The following is a 22,308-nucleotide window of genomic DNA, read 5'->3' on the forward strand; positions in this document are numbered from 1 at the left end:
ACAATATCATGATTTTTACTGGGTCATAAGTATGACTTTTGGGTACTTTTTACCATACTGGTTCCTACATGAAACGTTTCTTAAAGAGCTCTGTGGATTATCTTCAGTAACTGGGTCATGATTTCTGGAAAGAGACGTTGCTGTTGAGATTTAAAATATATTTTTTTAGCACTTTGAGCTGCACAAGCCGAGTGCCATCTAGTTCCATTATACATATACATACGTTTTTTTCCCCCCATAAGTTTTCTTTTAGATTTAAAAACTGCTTGAAGACACCAACTATTCCAAGCTGATTTCTAGCAAAATGTGTATCAAGTGATGCACAAGATATTTAGAATTTTCCTATTTGATGTAAGCAGATCGTGCAGGTCTTAACATGGACTCTTAGATTTGAATCATACACTTAAAATATAATAGTGAAATATATTCAGGAACATGGAGGAAATGTATGTGATGTTTTATGCAACTTTATAGCTTCAGGGGAAATTTAAGGGACATTTACACTAAATAATGAGACAAACATTCACTTTACATTAGAAAATATTAAGAAGATAGACTGGGATTGCAGTTTTTAAGACCCCACCCACCACCATCAAGTGTGGTTTTAGCTTCCAGTTCAGCTCATTACAAGATACATACATCTGTTTTGCATTTTCTTAACATGCAAACATGTTTAAATTCTGTTCTTAAGGTGAACATGTTGATTCAGATCGACACTTGTTGTACGGCTGATGTGTACAACAAGTGTGGATCCACCGCTGTAGACACCACCAGCCTCACTGCAGAGGCCTGACATCACTTCCTCAAAATAAATCATGACATCATCGCTGAGCTGACACAGCCCCTCGCACTCGGCTGCATCGGCGCTGTGCAGGCCCCAGCTTCTCCTCCGGCGCGGTCACGTGACATCTGTGCTCTGGGATCCTGCTGATTTGCATACAGAGCGAGGGAAGACCCGCCTCCTCCTCCTCCTCCTCCCCCCCTCTTCCTCCTGTGCCGTGCCGGAAGACCCAGCATCTCTCCTCTCTCCCACTGCTGTGTTGATGCTGATGGAAGCACGAATAATCCTTCCTCCCTCCCTCTCTCCCTTACATCTCTCCCGCCCTCTCCTCCTCACTCACCAGAGACAGTGCACAGCATATAGCCTGCCTGCTGCTACCATGGAAACAGGTGTGGTTGTTTATGACAGTGAGAGGCCAGTATGCAGGGAGATAGATAGAAAGAGAGACACACAGAGGCGGGGGAAGAGAGATAAAGAGCCAGATTTACTGACCAGGTCGATGTACCAGTGATTACATGTGGATGGAATAAAAATCTCCCTCCTTTGAAGGTACGGTGTCTTGTCTCTAACGCAGCGATATTACTTTATTGATGTTCGTCTTGTAACATGGAGACTGAGGTGAGATGCAGCGGCAGGGCGAAGTGCATGTGCATGTGCAGTGCTCATGCATTGAAGCCAACACCTCTGAGCCCTCTCGGATAGTCTATCACTCCTCATTACGATACATTACCCATGTTCCTCTGCAGTGGGCTACGACTGACCCTGCCAATGGCCAGAAGTTCATAAGTTCAGAGCCACTAGGAGGAGAGAAGGAGAGACACAAAAAGAGAGAAAGGCAGGAAGGAACAAGGTTGCTCTGTGCTCTGCTGGAGGGGGAGATGAACCATGGCTAATCTTAAAGACGTTGTATTATTTATTTAAAAAGCTGTGAAGCTAAAGCTGCACTCACAGGCGCAGTCCAGAGACTGGATTCTGCATTGATCTGCAAGCAACTACGGCAAAAAGCTACGGCTTGTTACTTTTCTTCCTCTCCGTCTGCACGTTTTTCTCCTGTCCTGGCTGATCTCTCCGTGCTGGATGTGCGCTCAATATTTCCCAATGGTGATTAATCCTCTGAGCTGCTGCAAAGAGCTGGGTAGAGGGCTTCTGATTTCACCGACAGATACTGCAGTTGCTCTCACCCGCACCAGAGAGCTTCCTCCAGTCTCTCTTTATCTCGCTGTCTCTCTGTCTTTTCGCCTCCCTTTATCTCGTCTGTTGTTGTCAGTCTCTCTGTCTGTCCCGGACTCTTGTCGCTAGTTCAGCTTTATTTGCAGCATTGCAACTTGTGGACATGCCAGGCAGGGTTTTGAGGTGTGTCTCCTCTGCATGTTTGTGTGTAGGACACCAAAATTGCCTCTCTGGAGCGCAACATTCGAGATCTGGAGGATGAGATCCAGATGCTGAAGGCGAACGGCTTACTGAACACAGAGGACAGAGAGGAGGAGATCAAACAGATGGAGGTCTACAAGAACCACTCCAAGTTTATGAAGACTAAGGTAGATACCGTCTGCGCTAATGCATGCGTGTAGAAAAACAGTGAAAATATGGCTGAAAAACAAAGACGATTGTGTTGTTCGGGGTACAGGCAGGCATGCGCACAGAGAATACTAAATGAAGTGTCACCTAAATTAGCTGCTTTAGTGTTTAGTGTCATCAGCAAAGTGTCCTGTTGGCAGCTATCTGCTGCTTTTTGAGCTCAGTGTCAAGGATTCGAAAAACGGCTAAATCAGCAAGCGCATGCTGTTTTATGATAAAATCCTGAACTTTTCTTTCTTAACTATGTGTTAAAGCTAATTACTTTATTATTCTGCTACAGACAATTGTAATGCACATTGTTTCGAGAAAAGCGTGCCAGTTTTATTTGTCTTTAGTTTTGACACCAGTCAGTGTTTACATTCACACTCCATGACGACAGGTTGTATTTGCAGCTGGTGTGTGTCAGTAGTTGCAGCTACACTGTAAAGACACTTGCAAACCTACAGTGCCTGAAATCTGTAATGGTGTCAAGGTGTGTGTGTGTGTGTGTGTGTGTGTGTGTGTGTGTGTGCGGGTGTGTGTGTGTGTCTTCGGCTCTCTCGGGCTCATATGTCTCTCCGGAGCTTTGACTCTGTGTTTACATACGGCTCCTCGTATTAGTCGCCCAGGCGCAGACCAGCCACAGTTTTGTTATTCTATTTTTAGACCTCTTTTCATCAATCATGAATAGAGATGATGTATAATATATGATGAATGCAGGGGAGTCAGTCCCAAATGCATTTTTAATGAGAGAAAAGCGCGTTGATGAAAATAGTGCAAAAGCTGCACTGACTAGCTCAGTGTTTGGGAAAAAGAGGTTCCTCACTCTTTTTCACTGTGATGCTAAAACATTACTTTGCTCATATTGTTGTCTGTTTCACACATCGGCAGATTGACCAGCTGAAGCAGGAGTTGTCGAAGAAGGACTCGGAGCTGCTGGCCCTGCAGACAAAGCTAGAGACCCTCAACAACCAGAATTCAGACTGCAAACAGCATATCGAGGTGCTCAAAGAGTCTCTCACTGCCAAGGAGCAACGTGCTGCCATCCTGCAAACAGAGGTACTAAAAAAATCCTCCATTTGTTTGTACACATACAGTAAAACACCCTAACAGTACACTGCCTCTGAGCAAACTGAGCAAATAATAGGCTTTCCCTGGGTCCGAGGCTTATTACTGCACATCAGATCAGCACTTCATTTACTTTGGGACTTGAAGCCAACTGCGCCGTGACTCAGGGCGCCACCAAAAGAAACGGTAATGCGCAGTGTACTGTCACAGCACATCCAGTGAAGATAAAAAACATCAAAAAGCTCCAGGAATAAATAAATAACTGTGGAAGCTTTACAGTTACCGTGATGACTGAAGATCACCACATTGATAAATACGCGCTCAGCACCTGTGTTTTTCTGCAGCTGCACAGAAATTAAGTTAAGATGAATAAATACTTGAAAGCCAAAGTCTTATAACTCCTATAAAGCTTTTTATTCAGTTACGCGTCACATTAAACAAATTAGTATTATTAGTGTATATATATAATATTATATTATATATAATATTAGTATGTGGTCTTCATTCTGTGTCGTGCTTCAGGTGGATGCTCTGCGTCTGCGTCTGGAGGAGAAAGAGTCCTTCCTGAACAAGAAAACCAAGCAGCTGCAGGACCTGACGGAGGAGAAGGGCACTCTCGCCGGAGAGATCAGGGACATAAAGGACATGCTGGAGGTCAAAGAGCGGAAGATCAACGTCCTGCAGAAGAAGGTGAGAGTCAGAGTTGAGAGAAAACACTCACTGTTGAAAGGTGGAGCTGCAATGATTTGTCCATCAATTGATTAGTCAATCGAAAGAAGATTAATTGCTAAATTATTTTTATAATTGACTAATTGTTTGGGTAATCTTTGTGATGAGCATTTTTCACAAGTTATAACGGAAACAATCGTTAGGTGCAGCCTTATTGAAAGTACTTGAAGGGATGGAAAGTTTGAACGTGGCAATATGAACTGAGGAAAATGTTGCTGACGTTATTTATTGGTTACATCAAACTATTTAGGCGAAGATCTTTGTAGGTTTACTACCACTTCTTCATTCTTGTGTCCTGGACTAAACCAGTCCCTCTGTAAAAATACAAAGCAGAGTGGTTACTCACTCCATTAAGAGTGAGAGAGTCTCTGTTGCGCTCAGGGTGAAAGTGTCCATAGAAAGAAAGACAAGCAAGAAGATATTTCTGCCTCACTGGCTCTAGTGTGTGTGTGTGTGTGGTTGTGTGTCTGTGTGCTATAAATACTCACAGTGTTACTCTCCCTCTCACCCTGACCTGCTCACCCATTCCCTTTGCTTTTTTCCCTCCTCTCTTGTTCTATAACACCGTCTCTCTCTCATCTGTCCACTTTTATCTCTCGTTGTCATCTCTTGTGATTTCTAGATATTTGTTTTCCGTCTGATGTGTTTATTTTGTTTCTCTTAATAGTTTTTACATTTGCCTTAATGCACAATTTTGTATTTGCTCACCGGTGGCAGCTTGATTTATAATCCATTCTACTCTTAATCTACTTCTCAAACTCCTCTTAAAAGTCTGACGGTTTCTTTTTGAAGCGGAGACTGCTTTGTTGTAAAGCCTCAGCATATTTCAAGCTATGAACATGACGTTGTCTGTAGACAGTATTAATCTTCAAAGACTTTTGTAAAGTCCAGCTATTACAACATGTCATGCTATTTACCTCTATTTCTCTGCCTTTTTCCCCCTCTCCTCTGTGCCACCACCATCCTCACGGCCTCCTCCTCCCGGCATCAGATTGAGAACCTGCAGGAGCAGCTGCGGGACAAAGACAAGCAGCTGGGGAACCTGAAGGACAGGGTCAAGTCTCTGCAGACCGACTCCAGTAACACAGACACTGCCCTGGCCACCTTGGAGGAGGCGCTGTCAGAGAAGGTGTGCTGCATCACCGTGACATTAGAGTGGACGCAATGAGTGTGAACATCTGCTGCATGACTAAAACATTATCATAAAGGTTATTTTAATGAAAGTGTACAGTCGGTGTCTGTCCCACTGACATGAATTAAGTGTATAATCACGGCCTGTTTATGGATCAAACTGCTAAAAATGAAATTTTGGACTTAAAGCAACATTATGTAACTTTTTGACCTTAAAATAACAGCTTCAAAATCATTTTGATGGTACAGTGTCTTGTTATAGGGTGAATGCACTATGTAACTTAAGTGAGATGGTAGGATCACAGCGTTGCAAGTTTTCAACACATAACATTGTTATGACATAATGAGTTTTGTTTGTAGTCAGCACCTACATTACGTCTGACAAATTGTTACAGACCTGGGATTTGTATTTACGACAGTGCTGTTTCACTTAGAAAATGTGGGGGGCGCCAAATCGCACAAAATGCCAATTTCTACATAATGTTGCTTTAAGGGAATAGTTCAACATTTTGGAAAATAAACATAATGCTTTCTTGTAGTCACGTGAAGCATATAAAGCTTAGCCAGATCTCAACCACGTCATTGTCACATTATAAAACATAATTACAACTTGCACAATAAAGATACGATGTGTACAAATCTCGAGAGAGCTTCCCAAACCTACAGTTACCATCTAGCTTTGAACAAAGCAACCAGCAGAAACTCCGGGATGTTACTGAAGAAACAGTCACATAATCCCCCATAAAACTGCTAATGGTCATTTTTACATTACTTCAGTTTTTGTAAAAGATAATGTGTTGATTATTGAGCCTTACAGAGTCAGGCTAGGTGCATGCTAAGCTAAGCTAAGTTAGCCAGCTGATGGTGGTTGCTGAATCCTTGCGTGTGTGCAGTGTACAGACATGTTTGGTATCAATCCGCACGTCTAAATCTCAGCAAGAAAGCTAAGAAGCGTATTTCTTCTCCCTGAGGCAGATAAAAGTTATAATCCTTTACTTTTACTCCTGGTTGCAAACAAAATTTCCTAAAACTCAAAGATGCCACCTAAAGTGCTGCTCTTAAAGCTTAATCTTACGCTTCGCTGTCAGTACGAGTTAATCACTTGATAAATGTGTCTCATTGCTCCCACTCAGCAAAACTCAAACTTAAAGGTAATTCTTCAGTGTAATACTTTTAATTCTGTTTTTTGTGGTTGTGTGTGTGTGTGTGCGCGTGTGTTAGGAGAGGATTATAGAGCGTTTAAAGGACCAAAGGGAGAGGGAAGACAGAGAACGTCTGGAGGAAGTGGATTCCTACAAGAAGGAGAACAAGGATCTGAAGGAGAAAGTCAACAACCTGCAGATAGAGTTAACAGAGAAAGAGGTCAGTGAGTATGCATGGAGAGCTAAGAGACTTTCTTTTTATGTGAGGGTGTAGGGACGTGTCCACATGACTGCGTATTATCACACATGCAGCGCCTTTATGTTTCTCTACCCTAGTGTACTGCACAGTGTGCCGTATATTGTAACTTTTTCTGTCACTAGGCTTTTAAATGACATTTATGCCGCTGCCTCTGGCACTCTGGCCTAGTTAGACCTCCTGGTTTGAACCTGCTGTCTGTCCACCTGCAGTCAAGTCTCATCGATTTAAAGGAGCACGCTTCATCGCTGGCATCCTCTGGCCTCAAAAAGGATTCAAAGCTCAAGTCCCTGGAGATCGCCATCGAGCAGAAAAAAGAGGAGTGTAGTAAGTTGGAGACGCAGTTGCAGAAGGTAAGTGTGCTCATCACAGTGCAGAATCACTCACATGAGCACAGGATAATGTGTAGATTTGACATATAATGTATATTTGTATGTAGATGTACAGTTTATGTTAGTGTCATCACAGTTCGAAAATCAGCAAATAATTCAAAGGTTACACATAACAGAAGTACCTACAACCTTCAAACACAACGATTATACAGCGGTTCTACAGTACAATTTCACAGTCATCCCTCCTTTTTGTTATTTTGGACTCAAAGCTCCATCATTTTGTCAATAGCTTTGTGGCAGTGAAAGGTGCAAAGAGCGATTCTGGAGAAAGTTGATTTTTGTGTCTCATTCCCAGATCCTCTAACGCGGATGCTTTGGGTTACACTTTGGGCTGTTATGGGCCACCCACCAACACAAAGCATCTGTATCTACTGGGGATTGATACTCAACAATCAGTTGTCTTATAAATTGCACCTTTAAAGATGGAAATGTTCTCAGTCCTATTCAGAGCAAAAAAAGCCTCCACAGTTCAGTGAAGTTCAGTAAAGCTAGCGGCCCTCACACATGACCTAGTTGTTGCAGTGTGTCCTGCACCGTTGGCATCAGTCAACCCTTGTAGATGGCTTTTGGCCGATTGAGCGTGTAGAGCAGCTCGATGAGAGAAATCAGTCTGATTGGCTGTTCACCCACTTGAGTCTGTCACTGTAGTATCCATGAGTTCACCCATTTAGCGCTGATTCATCTTCTGCCTTCTTGCCAGTGCCATGTACAACTTTTTTATCAGACATATCCTTGATTAGATCCGCAGCTCAGAGTTTCTGTTTTCCCTTTTTGAGCGACAAATACAGACTCCTGTCACTTGGATGTACGGAGAGGTATCTCCTCTCATGCATTTAGCCGTGGGCTAACCGCCGTCTTTGGCTGAGACACAGGCAGTGTGAGGTGACGCAACTGTCAGCCTTCATGGCCACTAGTTCTTTGATGTCGTTTGGTGTGTCTGAGTCCTGACATGATACCAGGGCAGTCTACCATAGTGAATACATGTTCATACAAATGTACAGTTGTTGGCATTACAATCTTACTACAAGGTCCATGTAGTAGCAGTTCTGGACCTGATTGTATGACATGATCTGCATTTGAAATCTACACCTAAACTCAAACAATACCATAACAACATCAGGATATGTATCAAAATGATCCGTGATTCCCTATAACTACTAGGCCGCAGAAAAAAATGTATAAACAAATAAAATTGGTAAGAAACAAAATAAAATGAAAGAATATAAAACTATTATCATGTGTTTCAAACAGGGAGATTTTTTTTTATTGTTGTTGTTATACGGATCAGGAATGTCCTCAGATGATTTCAAGAGGTCCAGAAGGAAAATTGCCTATTTTAGTTGTGATGAATGCTTTGACTTTGATTGGACTGTGGAGGGCTGCCCTGAATGAAGACTGTAGAGATGTCCTTGTGTTAATTGAACAGAACTGTAGATAAAACACCGGAGCTGTGTGTCTACTGTGAATAAATGAATTAGCTCACTGTGAGCCCAGGGAACACTTTTAACTTTTTAACAGTTAGAGACTTCACAAATACTCAATTATACTTTTATTCTCAGTATTAAAAGAGTTTGGTTGAATGCTCATTTAGTTCTCCTGCTTTATGTGAAAACTGTGAAAACCCACAATCCTTCGTCAAACTAATTCCTTGTTTGAAAAAAGCAAACTCCTGTAAGTATCACTGAACCTGCCTCATATAAAACACAGTTAATGAGGGTGAGGCTACCGTCATGCTCTCTCCTGTAACAGGCTGCAGTGCTTTGTTCAGGCCGCTGTAGGGAGCAGTCAGTCCATTAAATACCTCCCCCCCCTCCATAATCCTCCGACTGTCCCCGTGTCTGTTCCTCTGCATTTGTCTGTGATGTGTTGCCTTTAACGTGTAACAACATCTGCTTTACTGAGGCTATGTTACTGCTCTGTAAAACATGTACTGTAACATGTCTCATCCTGCTCTTCTCTCCTCTGGCTCCAACGAAATCCTAACACTTTACTCTCCCGGGTTTCCCCACTCCCTTCCTCGACCCCTCCCTCCGTTTGCAATGTAGCAAGCTGAGCAGCTATTCAGTCACATGAACAATCCTGTAAGTCCCTCTCTTGAGCTCTCCTGGGCACATATTGAAAGCATGAGGACACTAATAACTTCTTTGAAACATGCTAGATGGTGATCATGCCGGCCCCCAGCACAGGTTCTGCTTTCACCCACCGACCCACCCAGATGCATGTTGGTCATCGCACTGTACTGGTATAATGGGCTTTATGCTGCACTCAGAGTCTCATTATGCTACTGTTTGTGTTTGTGACACATGTGGTGAAACTGGTGCTGCATATACAGTATTTTAAGTTCACTTTATTTGGTCAGTTGGAGTTGAACGCTATGCAGTGAATCTGTTTATTTGTAACTTTTTGAATTGTGGCTCTGTAGTTGGTTTATCTGTGATTTGTTTGTTTAACTGCAGTGAGATTTTCCTATGCTTGCGCACAAAGATCTGCACACTCAATGCAAGAACTGACTACGTTTTCCATCACTTAACATCAGTCGACTGGGAACCAGACGGATCTGCAAGCACATGTTTCATTTGCTCTGGCAGATACGTCTGGTCTCTCTCCAATTCAGAAGGATTACCCTGAGACCTGGCCTGTGTCGGGCCACTCACAACGGTTTATCTAATATGGGTTTTTATACTATTATGCGACAGTGGAGCGCCACTCGTCCTGATTTGAAAAATGACATTTCACTGCGCTCATTGGTTGTAGGTCTATCCAACTTGGATCAAACTGTCAAAAATCTTGAATCTTTTCAGAAACATATTTTCGTTAACTGTTTAGCTATAATTTGAGAACGTTTGTGACCAGATCGCCATTTTTTTCCTGCTTGAAAATGGACCAAGCACTGTCCTAACTTGCATGTGTCGCTCAGCGCTATGTTACACGTTTTGTTGCAGGCATTTTGTTCTGCGCCCGTTGTTGACGCCCCTTGGAAATCGGAAATGAACTGAGAGCTTCCTGACTAATATGCATTTGCGAATTAGTCTGGCGATGTCAGGTGACTCCATCAGTGCAAATGTTGAGTACAGGATATCCCAGAGCTTTCAACTGTGTTTTGTCATGCAGTGACACATGGTAAGGGCAGCTCAGAATGACTATCATGGCCAGAGGTTAACTTTGAGTTTCAGATGAGTCGAAGGCAACATGCACACCATTTGCTTTTTTATGGTGCAGAGAATCAATTCCCCCTCAAAATCAATTCCAATAAAAAATAGTAATTTTAACATTTTTTTCCTTTTGCATTGATTTATTTAAAAAAAATGAAAAGATGTCTTGAGAAACATCAACCTCTTTTTTTTTAATAACTGAGTGCAGAGGTAAAAAAAACAAAAAAACAAAACAAATGTGTGCAGAAGTGACTCATTTTCAATAACTCATCTCTTTTCACACCAGGAATGAACTGTGAAACCAAATTTCTTCCATCAGTCGTTACTAAATTATATTTGACAATGATATTATGTATGATTTTCTATGTTTTTGGTGTATGACTTTATTCGGTATATTTTAGGATCCCAGTAAATGTCCAAGTCAAGACTGTATGTTGTTTCAAGGGATGCACTGATAATGACTTTTATAGCTGATACCAAAATACAAAAAGACTTGGCACATCTAAATCATGGTTGAGTAGGAGAGGGACGAGTAGACCAAACACTTGCAAACAAACTCCCGCACACTGACAAATCCATTTGCCTGATGATGGCCTAGTACCGAAACACTGCAAATAAATATTGTGTGGGAGTTTGCCTGCAATTTTGTGAAGCTTTCTGTAAAATTGCAGGTGCAGAATAGTTTTAATTATACTGAGGTCATGGATTTTTCATGATGCTTTCATTAAAAAATGTAATACATCACAAAAGGAGGATAAATCAATACAGAAAGGAATCAGGAGAATAACCTAAAGTAAAGTTCCTACAATCTTCAATTGCATAAAAAAACATAAAGAGCTTAAAACTCATCAAAATCCACATATAGACACACAGGCTGTATGGAACTTATTTTTAATTTAATGTATATTTCACAACAATATTTCACAATCTGAGACAACTCGCTCCTCATGCTTGAAATATGAAACCTCTCGATTGCCGACAGATCGACTCGGTCCCTGTTGCTTCTGTTTCCACATTCTTTTGACTGACAATCACAAAGACTGTGCAGCTTCGTTGGGTTTGCATGACATGGTCGACCTTGTTGCATGTTGTCTCTGTCAGTGTTGCCACGCTTCCCTCTCGTCTCAGTGTGGTGGTGCGGTTTAGCTGAGGTACCGGCCGTGGTTGGAGATCACTGCAGTGTTTTGGTGGATGCTCTCTGGCTCTGTATAACTCCTGCACCTCTGCGACCTGTGTTGACATGTGTGGCTGCATATTGTCTCGAGGGTGATGTGTTCCACTGTAATGTGCTTCATGGAGAGTTACAAACTGTTGCAACAATGGCGAGATGAGTCCACACTGAGCTCTTATCAGCTTGTGACGGACAGTATCATGATCTAGCTTTTTACTGCCACTGATTTGTTACTGTTTTTTCCTTTTTAAAGTGCAGACACACAAACACAAACACACACAGTCCTGTATTCTGCATACTCACCAAGTGTCTGGGAGTCTCAGAGGGCTGTTAAATGGAGCTAAATAATAGCTCTGTTAAAGCTAATGAGGCGGCACCAGTAATGACGCCCTCGTCCACAACATTTCACTCTGCTTTCTTCCTTCAGAAAGAGAGAGAAAGAGAGGGGAATAGTTAATATAAGACACTGATGGACTGCAATGTACTGTGTGTATCTCTCTTCCATCAGCAGTAAAACATCCTGTGCTGTTAACTGAATGGCTGTCATGACATTATGATGTTAACTGAGTGTATCTTTGGTTGTGTGCATGTGTGCATGTTTGTCTGTTGGTGTCTTCTCCTGGCGTGTGGATGCAGAAGGCCCACGAAGTGGAGCAGCAGTCCGGTCCCAGAGGGAACCCAGAGTATGTGGACCGAGTGAAGCTGTTGGAGAAGGAGGTGAGCTACTACAAGGACGAGTCCAACAAGGCTCAGACGGAGGTGGAGAGACTCCTGGACATCCTGCGAGAGGTGGAGACCGAAAAGAATGATAAGGACAAGAAGATCGCTGAGCTGGAAAGGTAATTAAATCAGTAATTCAGTAATTACTCCCTTTTGTTGTTTGCTGTTGTTAGAATGACATAGAAATAATGGGTATACTTGTATGCTATTTCAGCAAAATTGCTACATTATTACATAACATTAATTTGGCTTTTTGTCCAAAGAGACTTACCTTAAGTGCATTCAAACTTGTTATGAAGAAGAGCGGTTTTTATCATTCTGTGTATTAGTTTTTCTACGTACTGTACATAATCTCCCTAAATCTCTGTTCCAAGAGATACAATAAAACTAATATATATATGTATATATACAACAAGCAAGCAACAATTAAGATTCTGTCATAGGCAGCATTTCTCAAAGTTTATAATGTTTCTCTTAACTCAAAAACTCACGGAATTGAGCGATTTTATAATGGAGTCTGGGGAATCTCGCTCCTTCTTCATCCCTCTGCTGTAGTATGTTGGTATTCAAGATTGTTATCTGCTGCTGTGCAAAATGTTTTCAAATTGTTGTTAATAATTTATAGATATAAGTTATTCCTCATGGCTTTACAAGACACCACAAGTACAGTTCCTGCGATCAAACATTTTAACTCATTACAAAATCACAGATTAGCTTGCAGCTTGGTCTCAAACCGTCTTTCCCAAGCTTGACAGACAAAGTCTGCTACATGAAATGTTCTCATCCTGAAGCACAACTCACACACAACTCTTTATAATCATCCAGCCAAAAGAAATCAGCATAAATGGAGGACATTTTATTAAAAAGTATGTCCCTTACATCTTTGTCGACAGGCCAGCAGAACAAAAAATTAACCTCATTTTCAATCTGTCCTCGTTCACACAACAAAGTTTGTCCTCCTCTGTAGTGGCATTAAACCTGCCAGTCTGCACGGCTAATGATAATGTTCCTGAACATAACTGTGCACATGGGGATCTTTGTCTTTTGTCTTTATTATATTTACACCGTAGCTGTTCTTTATGAAACAATACGTTTGTAATTTTTGCTTATAGCATTTACAAACAGACCATATACTGTACGTATAACAAAACAGGATACAGCAAAAAGTGCACATAGACATAAGTGTATAGTTTATACAATTCTTCCTTTCCTTTTCTTCCTATTGTTACACATGCATATGTGATAGACATATGAAGAGATGGATCAAAAAATGTATGTTTATAAAAGGCCGGTTCATCAAAATGACTTACTTAGATCTTTTTAAAAAAATTTTTTATCACCCCTACTGCTGTGTTGTGTGCTGTGGAGATACCTACTGTTCTGGTTTTATCTGCTGAAGTTTTGAAATGTGGTCTCTGAGATTTCTACCTTTCTGTGAGCATCGTAAAAAACACAGGGCTGTATTAAGTGACATTTTTTTTCTATGTGAGGCTTCTATTTAATTTAATTTATACTGTTTTAATCCCACAAGGGGAAATTCTTTTTATCACTCACGTTATACATGCATGCACACCCACACACACACACAGTGTATAGAGGAGAACGAGTGAATGGGCAGCCATCTGCAACGGCGCCCAACGAGCAGTGTTAGGGGTCGGTGCCTTGCTCAAGGGCACCTCGGCAATGCCCAGGATGTGAACTAGTATTCTCCATTACAAGTCCACATCATACTCTTTTTTGGTCCGAGTGGGACTTGAACCGGCCACCTTTGAGTCCCCAAGCCAAGTCCCTACGGACTGAGCTATTGCCGCCCCAAAGGGGTGGGTTTTTAGGTTTTTAGGTTTTTGAATGAACCTTGTTCTGGAAGGCTAAACACCAACAAATATGGATTGAAGCAGAGTATTTTGTTGATATTGTGGATTTTGGAAAGTATTGGAAATGTCTGGATCTCATAAGTCAGAGACTTTTTATTATACGCAGTTATGGCTAAAGTGTGATACTGGTAATGTTAGCCTAATCTTTATCTGCAACTGTGCAGAAATACTGGGTTTTAAACAGAATGAATAGACATGCAAAGAACAAAAAGAAGAAAAAAGCCGTACATCGTTCAAATCTTATGAATGAAGCTTCGAAGCTTCAAACTAGTCCATATTGCCCGAAGAAAATCTCATTCACCTCAACACAAAATACGTTTTTTTGTAACTTGGTGAACCCACCCTTTAATGTTATAATCCTAAACAACACAGTCAAATCAAAGTTCAGATAGCGCCTTGTCGACTTAAACGTGCCCCGTACTATTTTCTCTCTGTTCTGACTGAACTTCCATGTGCCTTTGTATGTATGTATATAGTATGTGCTGCCATTTTCTTGTTGTTTTGTAAGTGTGGCGTCATGAGGTTGTGTCAGCTCAGTGTTCTGAACTGGATCCAGTCATGTTCATGTATAATACTATCAGAAATACGCCTGTCGATGGACAACAGTTGCATTCTGAGATACACCGGAAGGCTCTCTGTAAAGTTGTGACACTACGTACAAAGTGCCGCTCAGTCACCAAGTAATGGAAGAGGTCAAACTGATTTCAGTTAATGGAGCAAAAAAATAAAGCTGGTGGCCTCGTCAGCTCTTGGCTCACCTCTTAGTGCGGTACGAGTCTCCACACTGGAAGCTTTTGGCTTTGGCTCGTCTGAAGGAGGAGACCATTGTCTTTCACCCGGACAGGAATGTAAACTGATGAGACTGAGACAAAGATTGCTTGGACTGCATGAGAACCACTCACTGTCTCTTCTCCCCTGCCACTTATAGAGTCCAACTTCCACCATTTAGTGTTAAAACCAGTTCCTTCCCAGCTAGTGATAGGGGGCATTTTGTTTCAGTGTCATGCAAATTTTTTAGTGGTGTAATTAATTGAGTGTTCTTGTGCTTTTTTCGCCATCTTTACCCACTTTTTTCTGTCCCGCTCCTCTGTCTATCCTCCGTTTCATGCCCACCTCTCCCTCTCCTCACCCTCTTCCATTGATCACTTTCAAACTTGGTCTTGCACCTCCTCCTATTTTCCCTTTCTCAAATTTTTAATTCTCCTTTCAATCTCCTACACAAATCTTTCTCTGTTGTGCCCCCCCCCCCCCCATCCCCGACACCAGCCCCCCTCCCTCTGCCCCTCGCCCCGCCCCTCGTCCCGGTGGCAGAGCTCCCCTTGACCCGCTCCCTTCTGTGTCCGCTGCTCCCCAGCAGATAGGGGGCATGGTGTGGGATTTCCTGGGAAAGTGAGTGCTCTGCCCTGGCACTTCAGCTCGGCTGCGTGGTTATAGTCTCCGACTGCGACTGCTGCAACTGCATCTGGTTTCACCCGTGTGCCTGGGTCTGCCTGCTGTCTGAAGGATTCACAGATCTTTGTATCACAGTTACGGGTCCTGTTTGTAGTCTGTGGTGTTGTTGCTGTTGCCGCACACATGATACAAAGATCCCTGGATCAATGTTTGCTTTGATTTCTTTAGCATGTGTTTATGTGGCTTTCGATCAGTGAGTGTGTGTATGAGTAAGTTTATGCTGCATGTTTATTTTTTCAAACTGCATGTGGCAACCAGCATTGACAGCTATTTATCTCTGCACTGACAGAATGGGGAATTAAATCGGCAAAGATTTTGTTGTCTGACAAATCACATTACAATTATGAATCTGCAAATTAAAGCACTTCACCATGATTAATTGTACATGTGGTCCAAATACTATATGTCTTTATAAAGAAGTGTGAAGTTCAAACCTTACAGTTAAAGGCTAGAACTTCAGGTCATGACTTTGCAATATATGTCCATGCGGCCATATATTCTTTGCTATTCCTTTGATTCCCCGAACAGTAGATGTAGTTTTGGGATTTCTATTGTGGCCTGTTTCTAGAAAGAAGCATGGGAAAGTCACGCGCTTCAACCAATCACACCGAGGATTCAGCAAACTAGCAGCCAAATTTCACAATTTACACAGTTGTAAGTAGGGGTGGGACAAAATTTCGATATAGCTGTACATCGTGTTAGTTCCTCTTGAGATGTGATTATCGATACGCTGGTGCCAAATATCAATATTTTTTTTAAAAACATGCAGCTGCTCTAAGAAGAGTCACCAGCCACGGTCAGTGTGCTTGTTGAAGGGACACTGAGTTAACCCAGTGAGCATTTGCCTGTTGAAAACACATTTTAAAAACATCCATGGAAAAGATGTTCAAAACAGGCTCAAAAGTGATATTTAAATACGTTGATTAAACAATTAGACCATATTTCACCAGGATTTGCAATACTGGCTTTCAACTGAGAAATTTGGATGCGGCTCCTAAATGTTGATGTGCTCTCTTTTGCCCGGTATAGATGATAAAAGGTGTTTTAAAGCAATAACAAATATGATTGCAAAGTTGGAAATCAAATTGGCAATCTTCTGATTGGCCGCTTTACCTGTTTATCCACTGCGGCCGCTACATTTTGAGTGGGTGAAGCCTTGTTTTTATACTTCAGTTTGTGAAGATTGCTCCTAAAGTCTTGGTTCAAAGCTTACTTGCGGTAAGCGCAATATCTTATTTTACATAAATCTATAAAACTGTTCCCATTACGATCACCTCAAAGCTTCATTGTCGGCAACTCACAGTCAATATAGTTCCTTTTCGAGAGATATATTCACATTAATCAGTATCATCTCTTTTTCAACCTATAAATGAACAAATTATCAAAATGATCACAACATTTGTGTTTTTTTTCGTTAATGTGTAACTGCATTTAGCTGGTTGTGATGTATTGTAGATTATTGTCTCGCAGAATCGTGACAGCTTTGTTATCTTTGGTAACACATTGTGATATTATCATATCATGAGTTACTCCGTGACTCCCACCCCTAGTTGTAATTGCCTCTCTCAAAATTTGCATTAATTTTGCACTTTATAAAGATAATTAATGCTAAGTAATACTGTAAATACTACACTATACATGTATAATTGTATTATTAGCATGCTCTTAAGAATATGTAGAACTTGGTGTGATCCTGTGCTTCTTTCATCCATTTTAGTTGACTATACTGTATTTTTTGTCTCTCTGTGTCCTTTGTTGAAATATCTATATTTGCAGACACGCACACACACACACACACACACACCACACACACACGTTTTTGTGTCTTTTTGTGGTGTTGGCTGTTTGTTGTAGCTTATGTAGGAAGTTTCTTTTCTTAGAGCTGAGGCCTCCTCCTGCCATGAGCACGCTTCCCCTGCTCATTCCATCCACCCATCTGCCCACTCCACCCTCCACCCCCAACCTCTGTAACTCTCAGTCACCCTTGCATCCTCACATCATCCCATTAACATCACCCGACAGCCTCTCTCTTCTCTAGTGATCTTTCCCGGTGCCCACCCTCCTGCTCTCCCTCCCAAACTGCCCCCACCCTGCCCTGCCCTGCCTAGCTTGATCTGCCAGACACTAAGGGAAATGATCAGCCTAGTGGCCTGCATGAATAGAACAGCTGTGGTCCAGGTCTACACGCACTCAGTAAGTGAGGTGATGTAGTAGGTAGGGTCTGGACTGAACCCTCGGTCCTGAAGTGTGTCAATTCAGTCGGGTCTCTTCTGTCTGAATAACCCTGCATCCATAACTGATTCTCTCACCAGCTCACTCCTTCTCTTGGTCAAACCACCGTTGGCTTTCCCTCCTTTTGCTCGGCACTAAGACCTGTCCTCTTCCCTCTCTTCCTTTTGCCCGGCTGATTTTTGCCTGTCTGACTGCATGTCTGCCACTCCCAGGCTTGGCAGCAGATGCACATGGTTCCATGTTTTCAGAGAAGGTGCATCCTGCATTCGCTGTGTCAGGCTGCAGAGCAGCGGCTGTCACAGGCTCCTTTGTAATCTTCCATGTTGTTTGAAAATGAACACACTGTGATCTCCTCTTGGTCATCTGTATTGTTTTCTTGTGGTTGTTTCTTTATGTTCTGGTTCTAATGTCTTTGTTTTTTGTTTTTTTTTTATTTTTTCTTTGTGTGTTCTCGTCTCCTGCTTCCAATGTCTCCTCCACTTGTCGTGTCATCCCCTTCTCTTCTACCTTTTTCTTTACCAATCTTCAGTTTAGCTCCCAGGTAAGAAATGTCCCCCCCCCCCCCTCCATTGTGCACCCATCTCTGCCTTTTTCCATCCTAACTCTGGTGCTTAAACCTGTGAGTCATCTCAGCAGCGTCATGTTAATATGAAGCTATCAACCCATCTGTGATGCTCATGTCATGTTGCAGTTCTGTGATCTAATGATTGGTACCATTTTGAAACAAGACTAACTCAAAATGCATCTGACATTATTGTCCATTACGATGCACTTGTTGTGCTTGTTTTATGTTGTGACATATGGGTAGCTACATATGGTACCCTACTCACACATGTACCTGCTTTTTATATAACACTATTGTCTGGAGAATGTTTTTGCATTTCTTAATAGCGAAACGCTTCACTAACTACAGAATGGGAAATAATTGGAACAGAATAAGTCTTACATTTCTCTCGTTTTACAGACAAGGAGGCAAAGACCAGACTAAGAAGGGCTCAAACATCAAACTGGGACCACAAGGGGACAAGAAAGGCTTAGGACAAGACCCTCGTAAGGACAGCTCCATGGACGGTGGCCACCACGTAAAGGTGCAGATTTACTCTTAAGACATACAGTCAGTTGAGAGTTTATTATGTCAGTGTGGTAGATAACAGAAACGCCTCTCTGTATAATGTGATACAATTCAACAGCACCACAAACTGCATCTTTTCAACATGAAAAATAAAGTTGAATCACCACCTCTCTAAAACAGTCACTCATAGATCCATTATTATATTATTCCCAGAGAAATTAACGAAAGTGTCAGAAAACGCTCTCTCAATGATAATGGAAGTCAGAAAAAAATCCTGGATCCCTCCCTTCATCTGGATCCTCAACAAAAGTATATATAAAATAGATATCTTTGACATATTGTCAAAACTGTATTTCTTCACATTCTGTTGATAGTTTCTGTAATTTTTCGATATTTCAAGCTAAAACTCTTACAATTGCACCTTTAAGAATTCATCTTAATATTCAGTATGGAACAGTCCACATATATTTGACAGTACATGTCAATATATTGTCATTTTGTCTAAGAATATATGACAAAATTTAATTCATGCACATTTTGTTAATTCATTGGTAATATATACTGATATGTATTACTTGAGATATATTTTACATATATTACTAGATAGTGTATTTCTGGGTAAAAAAAAAAAATATAGTAATAGTTACAACATTAAAAACATGCAATAAGTATATTAAATCTTCCTAAATAGAAAACATTTACGTTGCATGAGGGACAGCTAGGTATATTGTTGTGTGTTCCCATCTAATGCTCATTGTCTCTCAGCTGGAGGAGCTGATGAACACGCTGGAAAGGACGAGGCAGGAGCTGGATTCCACCAAGCAGCGTCTCTCCTCCACACAGCAGTCACTGCAGGAGAGGGACACCCACCTCACCAACATGAGACAAGAGCGCAGGAAACAGCTGGAGGAGATCCTGGAGATGAAGTTAGTGCCATCATGACATTTTTATACTAGCCTCACAAAGACAGCAGCAGACAGTTTCACTTCACACACTGGCTAAGTCGTGGATTATTACCCTGTCGGGAAATGCAGTCCCTGAACTTTCCACCAAAATAACTTCTAAATACAGTTTATACAGATTAAACAAGTGAGCTGTTTCCTGCTGAATGGAGCTACAGTATGCAAAGATAACTGACTGCTGGCCTCAGCTTCACTTGTAACTGACAGACATAGATTGGTGTCAATCTTCTCCTCTTACTCCCGCAAAAGTGTTTAAGTGTGTTTTCCCAAAAATGTGAAACTATTCCTTTAAATCTCAGATTAAGAAGCGAGGATGACAAATGTTATCAGAGTTGTGATGCTAATATTACAGTGTCCTTTAGAGGATAATAAAGCAATCAGTTTTTGGGTGGCTTGTGTCATGATCCGGCTCCTGAAGGTGGATCCCGGCCATAAGAAGTTTAACTTTAACTGCATTTGACATTTATGCATTTACATTAAACTGATGCAGTTTGATTTATATTCTTTTCGTTAAAAGTGCTTCATGGAATGGCTTCCCTATATACCATTTATTTAATGTTCTTTCTATTTTATAGAATATAAGTGCTGATGCCATAATGTTTTTTTTTTCTTCAGACAACAAGCTCTGGTGGCAGCCATCAGCGAGAAAGATGCTAATATTGCACTGCTGGAACTGTCTGCCTCCAATAAAAAGAAGACCCAGGAGGAGGTGATGTCATTCAAGAGGGACCGGGACAAACTGATGCACCAGCTCAAACAACATGTGAGTACTGCAGCACGTCATGATAAAATGTTGTCTGCACTGTAGCTGGTTGCAAAGTTACTGTTGATAAAAGATTAAACATATAGCTGCACAAGGCAACCAGCCACTTTTTTCATTTCATCCACAGTCAGTCGCACACACGCGTGGCCACTGATCCTTTTTGCTAAGTTCAGTTTTGGCACTTTTCCCAAATGCAGCATCTCAGTTTACAGAATGAGTCAGAGGTTTTTTTGTGTGCAAGTCAAGTCTTGAGTCATTCCACACAGGTTCAAGTCTAGTTACAAGTTTTCATGAGCAAGTTGCAACTCTTTTCTTGCCATGAACATGACATTTCACATCAGCTTTGATATGTTCCTATCAAAGCTCTGTTCATTTGCATAGCTCAGGTCAGATCCATTCAGTGCATAGGCCTAACAATGCAGTGTTCAAGGTGTGTTTACCAGCTCAAAACTTGAGTCTTAAATGTTTTTGCTTTTAAGCCTCAAGTCATGTCAGGTCTTCAAGGAGTCAAGTCTCAAGTAAGTAAATCAAGTGAAGTCTCAAGTTATTTTTTTTTTTACTTGAGTCTCTCTTGAATCAAAGTCTCAGGTTCATAGCTATGGAGCCAGGAATTTTGGCAGCAATAGTATGGCATAAATATGAAGTTCATAATATAAGATTTATAATGTAAATATAAAGATACAGTATGTTTAATTTCTGCATTAAATGAATGTCTAAAAACGCTAGGTGTTCAAACCCAGAGAAATCCGTAATGGTGCGTTTCATTTGGGAAGGAAGTTGTCTAATGTGACTAAGCTTAACGTGAATAAAACTTAAGTAAATGATCAGGCCCGTGAACACTTCTGCCTGAGTCATGTAGATAGATTTTCATCAGCAGTGGTGGTCTTGATGACGAAGACAACAATTCCCATGATCTCCTGCTACTTCCTGTATACTGTATCTTTTGTCTTGTTTTGGCAAGACAGTGAATGGCCCAACTTCATAATATTTTGAAGTTTTCCTCTAATGACAACCTTAAAAAATGACTAGAGACCAACTTGTGATGGGATCACACCAGCCGTGGCACCAAACCGGTGTGTATGGTGCAATGGCACGCATGACATGTGAGAAGTGAATCTGGGGAAATGGTGAACTGTGTCAGATTTATTCAGTAATAATACTGGTAATACTATATACCGAAACAAAATATCAGTGTATATGTGTTTTACTGAAATATATCATCGTCAGAGGCACACCCTCAGGAGAGGCAAACCAGGCAAATGTTTGGGGCCCCCCAAGGAAATTTTGGAAAGCGGGCCCCCCACCCCAATATTTTCAATTGACAACTATAAACACCCTTAAAAACCTCCCATAAAGGCACAATACCATACACTGCTGCTGCCTCTAAATCAATACTTATGTTTTGACGACCACTGGTGGGTTGTTTTGTGTCAGTTAATTACAATGTGAAAACGCTGAAGTTGTTTCATTATTGATTTAGGTTTTAAATGTTCTGGTTTCTAATGTTATGTATATTCGAAAATTCTACTAATGGGAACTTGGATTTTCGTACAATTTTCACACAATGGTGATGGACGCTGGCTGGAAGGGTCCCCTGGGGATTATTGCCATGGGCCCCAACAGACTTTAGACTCACCATTGAAATGTAAGACACAAAAACATGCTACAGTTCCCCCTTTTCACCAGAATCCCTTCTCTTATGTAATGTGTGTCATTGCACCATACGAGTGTATGATTTGACGTTGCGGCTGGTGTCTAGTTTTACTCTAATGATCTTAACAACCCACCTGGAAAGTTTCATGACTGCATCTTGCAGGGTTGTGTCATGGTTTTAAAATCTGTCCAAACAGACAT

At 41.4% G+C, this 22,308-nt stretch overlaps 1 protein-coding gene across 1 annotated transcript in view; it reads left to right on the forward strand.

The window, feature by feature from the left end:
- The window catches only part of erc2 (ELKS/RAB6-interacting/CAST family member 2), a 37,383-nt gene that overhangs the window by 12,704 nt on the left and 2,371 nt on the right, over nucleotides 1-22,308 (forward strand). Inside the window, exons 4-13 of the mRNA XM_073467680.1 lie at nucleotides 2,164-2,319; nucleotides 3,230-3,397; nucleotides 3,929-4,096; nucleotides 5,127-5,264; nucleotides 6,488-6,628; nucleotides 6,877-7,017; nucleotides 12,019-12,218; nucleotides 18,622-18,739; nucleotides 19,495-19,655; nucleotides 20,307-20,454. Coding sequence (XP_073323781.1) covers nucleotides 2,164-2,319; nucleotides 3,230-3,397; nucleotides 3,929-4,096; nucleotides 5,127-5,264; nucleotides 6,488-6,628; nucleotides 6,877-7,017; nucleotides 12,019-12,218; nucleotides 18,622-18,739; nucleotides 19,495-19,655; nucleotides 20,307-20,454 — 1,539 coding nt within the window. The remainder of the gene's footprint in view (nucleotides 1-2,163; nucleotides 2,320-3,229; nucleotides 3,398-3,928; nucleotides 4,097-5,126; nucleotides 5,265-6,487; nucleotides 6,629-6,876; nucleotides 7,018-12,018; nucleotides 12,219-18,621; nucleotides 18,740-19,494; nucleotides 19,656-20,306; nucleotides 20,455-22,308) is intronic.

Source organism: Pagrus major, chromosome 6 (assembly GCF_040436345.1).
Source record: "Pagrus major chromosome 6, Pma_NU_1.0".
Lineage (NCBI taxonomy): Eukaryota > Metazoa > Chordata > Actinopteri > Spariformes > Sparidae > Pagrus > Pagrus major.